Raw genomic sequence first — 4,103 nt, 5'->3', positions numbered from 1 at the left:
CCCAAAAGAACACGCAATGTAAATTGTGAAGCGCGAAATTCGGCGCCTCAAATTTACAGCATGCGATAACGTTTTTTAGCGCGTGGCCAATTCTTTTTTACGCGTGCACTGTTTTACACTTTCTGTTGGAGCTGTCCGGCGCCCAAAAATCCGAATTTTAGCGCGCGGCCCAGTTTTTGGACGGCTGTTGAAGATGCTCTTATAGGTCTGGGAAAATCTTTGGGGTCGGCATAGTCCGCAAGCTAGTGGAGCCAGAATTAAACTCAAGTTTAACATTGTCACATGATTTCCATAATTAAGATTCATAATTGTGATGCAATTTCACTAGTACATTCTTCTGAGTTTGATTTCTCCCATATGCAACGCGAGTTGCACATGCACAATCAAACATTTATTTTGGAGAACCCACTCCATGCATGTGTCACTTCAACTCCTTGGCTTTGCCATGCCTTTGGCAGAAAGACTTGACCCTCTCCATGCCATCCTCGAGAAGGCCTGGATCGACAGCAAACGTAATACGGAGCCAGTTCTTCATTCCTAGTCCACTCCCTGTAATGAGCATGTTTTAGTTTTCAATTGCAGAATACTACTGCTAATTCATGTAAATTTGTAACTGAATCAGCAGGCATTCCCTCCCCCGTGAGCTGTAGCAAGACTATTTTTTAGAATATGGAAGATAGCTTTGTTTCTAACATTTATTTTTAAGAAACAGTCATAAGATATTTAAACTATGCGATTCAAATAAGAACTAAAGATTCAAAGTTTCATAACATGTTGGAAAAGTTATGGTTAATCAATTTTTGAGCCGATTTTGCCAAGCCATTTAGGAGTTTGGACTATTTTTCAAAGTTTAGAAAAAAATGTAGTGGAATAAAAAAAAGTGTAAAAATTGAAGACATTATAGTAAATATAATTATTTTTCTTAGTATTTGGAAATTTTGGAGCTCATTTTGTCCAGCCATTTAGGTGTTTTTTTTAGTTTTGCCAAGTTTCATGTGAAAATTCAAAGTTATTAGAAGAAAAGCAGGTAAATAGATTGGTAAATAAGGAGGCTCAGTTCGAGCAAAAGCCGAGCCACTGTCGATTTTGTGTTATGTTATGAATTGTCGCCGTTACTTTTTTTTTGCTAGTCATTACCCCTTAGATTCTGAATTACTCCTCATATATTTGTTTACAGAACCGCTAGTGATGTGCTTTGGATTTAATTTGCTCAGCATAGCTACACGAAACGTGGAAAACATTGACCATATATATATCAGCCCTATGTTGATAATTTAAGCACAAAAATATAAGAGAGAAAAGGCAAAGTAAACTTATTAGATTGCAACAGCTGCAAAAGGCAAGAGAGATCAAGAGTCGTTGGACGTTCACTTAATTTCTCTGTGATCGATCGATGCATAACTTAATCTACTACTAGTACAATTATAGTCGGATTCGTACGGCGACAGAGCAACGAATGCTGGTGGAGGCAAAAACAACTAGATATGTATTTCTGCTTCTGATTTGGTTTTTAGTAGGTTGAATGGATCGATATGCATTGGTTTAGCAGGCCAAGTGACCAACAGCTTAAACCAGGCAATAATACAAGCTATAGTTAGCAGTCCAAAATAAGCCGAATCCATGATTGATTGATTGATGGATAGTGTACTAGGGTACCTGGGCAAATGACGACGGACTCCTCGCGGGCGAGCTTGGTGCAGAAGTCCACGTCGTCGGCGATGCCGTCCAAGCAGGAGAGGTCCAGCTTCACCATGACGAACATGGACCCCTCCGGCTTGTGCGGGCAGGTGATGCACCCGATGCCCTCCACCTTCCGGTAGCATATCTCCGCCGCCGACCTCATCACCTCCATGGCCTTCTCGAAGAAGGCCTTCTCCGTGTTGGCGAGGATCTGCGGCAGAGCTCCCTGCACGAACGTCACGGCGTCCACCGAGATGGCGCAGTAGCTCATGATCGACTGTAGGACCTGAAGAAAATTACCAGGAGGGTGTCTGTCAGCCCCCGTGAGCGCATTTTGGAAGTTGGTTGGGGTAAAGAAGGAAGGTACTGTAGTGCGTACGTTCTTGTCCCTGAGGACCCCCTTGGGATCCGTGGCTGCGATCCAGCCAAGTCGCCAGCCCGGCACCATCCACCGCTTGGAGATGCCGCCGATGGTCACCACCGGAGCTGTCTCCCCGAACACGCCCATCGGCACGAACGGCTTGCTCCCGAACGCGCAGTGGTCGTACACCTCGTCGCTGATCACCATGATCCCGAGCTTCCTCGCCGTCTCCGCAATCTGTGAAATGTCTCCGTACTAATTAATCAGAGGAGGAAGAAGAAGTGGCTAGTGGCTAGTGGCGCTACTTGTCTTAAATTTTAATGCATAGACGTCTGCGTAGATGCTGGATAGTACCTTGGCCAAGTGGTCGTACGAGTAGACGCACCCGCAGGGGTTGTTGGGGTTGACGATGACCATGGCCACGGTGTTCTCGTCGGCGAGGGCCTCCACGCCGTCGAGGTCCACCTCCCACTCCTTCTCCGGCAGGAGGTCGAAGCGCCGGAACTCGAGGCCGCACAGCGCGGCGCGCGACTCGTACATCGGGTACCCCGGCCGCGGCAGCAGCACGTTGGCGCCCGGAGAGGCCAGCACGGCCATCATGATCTCGATGGCGTGGTTGCAGCCGGCCGTGACGACCACGTCCCCCGTCGACAGCTCGTAGGGGAGCTCCCGGGACAGGTACGCCGCGACGGCGCTGCGGCAGCACATATCCATGTGTTTACCAGAACTGACTAGCTGAAGAAGCAGAGAAGAGATTAAGGCTGCGGCGGCAGTACGTACCTGCGCGCCTCCAGCACGCCGCCGGCGGAGGAGTATCTGTTGTGCTTGCCTGACAGGGCGGCGGCGGCGACGGCCTCCTCGGCGGCGGCCGCGGTGCGGAAGCACGCGAACGCGGAGGGGTCGCCGTGGCCGAGCGGCGCGACGGGCCGCGGGTCGTTCCTGTCGACGCAGTCAAAGACGCGGGTGACGAGGGCGCGGAGGCTCTGCCGGCCACTCGCCTGGACCGCCGGGTTCCCCGCCCCGAAGCGCCATTTCGCGTCGCCGCCGTTCTCCATGGGCGGCTGGTGACGAGGACGAGGAGCGAGCGAGCGACGTGTCGTGTGCGCGTTCGGCTAAGGAACGCGATCGAGGTCGTCGTCGGTTCCCTTCTTTCCCACGATGGGTTGGGTCGACTGTCTGAATGGCATCGGCGACAGCCTTTGTTTGTATCCAACTTGGCACGAGGCAGGGGCCGTCCGCACGTCAAGCCATCAACCATCAATCCCGTTGTCGATGCTCGGAGCTCTCGTCCGACAAGTTGATTCACCGTATTTGTTTGATCGAGTCGTACGGCAAATTTGACAATTTTAACCTTGGGACAAAATCAATTCACAAAATGAACTGCCCGTGAAATTATTTCACGGCACTGACTCTTTTGTGTAGCGCCCGCCACGCAGGAGCCACACACTACAGTGCAACGCCCAGCTCTGGGGCGTTGCACACCAATCCACCGTGGCAGCCCTTGGGCCCGCACCCAACAGTGCAGCGCCTCCAAGCTAGACGCCACACATGTAATGTGCAGCGCCTAGCGTTCGGGCGCTGCACTGTGACTTATCAAGCGGCTGGGCCCCACTCCCCCCACCTCACACACCCCAACCCGAGCTTTGCCTCCTCTCCCACTCTCTTCCCTTCTCAAATCCTCTCCCAAATCTTGCAAATTTGAAGAATTTGTCCGTGGATTTCGAAGTCAAACCCTCCCTCAAGGTAATCTTCTTCGATCCCCTTGTTTTGATCCAAGTAATGCTAGTTTGGGGAAACCCTAGTTTTGTTTGGATATAGAGATTTGCATGGAGATGTGAGATCTTTGTTTGCCAATTTCCTATGATTAGGCTTTGTTAGTATGTTAGGGTTATTCTTATGTTGGTGCTAGGGTTATGGTTAGGGTTAGGGTTATTGTTAGGGTTATGGTTATGGTTAGGGTTAGGGTTGTTATTTGATATATATTTTAGGGTTTGTATTCCGTGTTAATCCTTAAATTAGTACTCATGGAAGCAATGTTATGTTGTGTTGTTTGAATGCTTAT

The 4,103-nt window shown here is 49.8% G+C and overlaps 1 protein-coding gene across 1 annotated transcript; it reads right to left on the bottom strand.

Moving 5' to 3' along the window:
* Positions 1–257: 257 nt before the first annotated feature.
* Positions 258–3,250, bottom strand: LOC125514922 (nicotianamine aminotransferase 1-like). The gene is made up of 5 exons (XM_048680296.1): positions 2,822–3,250; positions 2,396–2,735; positions 2,060–2,278; positions 1,657–1,966; positions 258–549 (listed from the first exon to the last, which is right to left on the bottom strand). Exons 1-5 carry the CDS (start codon positions 3,094–3,096, stop codon positions 422–424), a joined length of 1,272 nt encoding a protein of 423 aa, XP_048536253.1. The 5' UTR covers positions 3,097–3,250; the 3' UTR covers positions 258–421.
* Between the last annotated feature and the right edge of the window lie 853 nt (positions 3,251–4,103).

Source organism: Triticum urartu, chromosome 6 (genome assembly GCF_003073215.2).
Source record: "Triticum urartu cultivar G1812 chromosome 6, Tu2.1, whole genome shotgun sequence".
Taxonomy (NCBI): domain Eukaryota; kingdom Viridiplantae; phylum Streptophyta; class Magnoliopsida; order Poales; family Poaceae; genus Triticum; species Triticum urartu.
The sequence above is the reverse complement of the archived record's forward strand: the minus strand, read 5'-3'. Positions and strand labels throughout refer to the sequence as shown.

Bases quoted from the DNA above. Each gene is read 5' to 3' on its own strand.
- LOC125514922 (XM_048680296.1), bottom strand. From the start codon at position 3,096: ATGGAGAACGGCGGCGACGCGAAATGGCGCTTCGGGGCGGGGAACCCG. The intron at 2,736-2,821 runs GTACGTACTGCC...GTGCTGCCGCAG, and splicing joins GGCGTGCTGGAGGCGCGCAG to CGCCGTCGCGGCGTACCTGT. The intron at 550-1,656 runs GTACCCTAGTAC...TGCTCATTACAG, and splicing joins GTCCGTCGTCATTTGCCCAG to GGAGTGGACTAGGAATGAAG.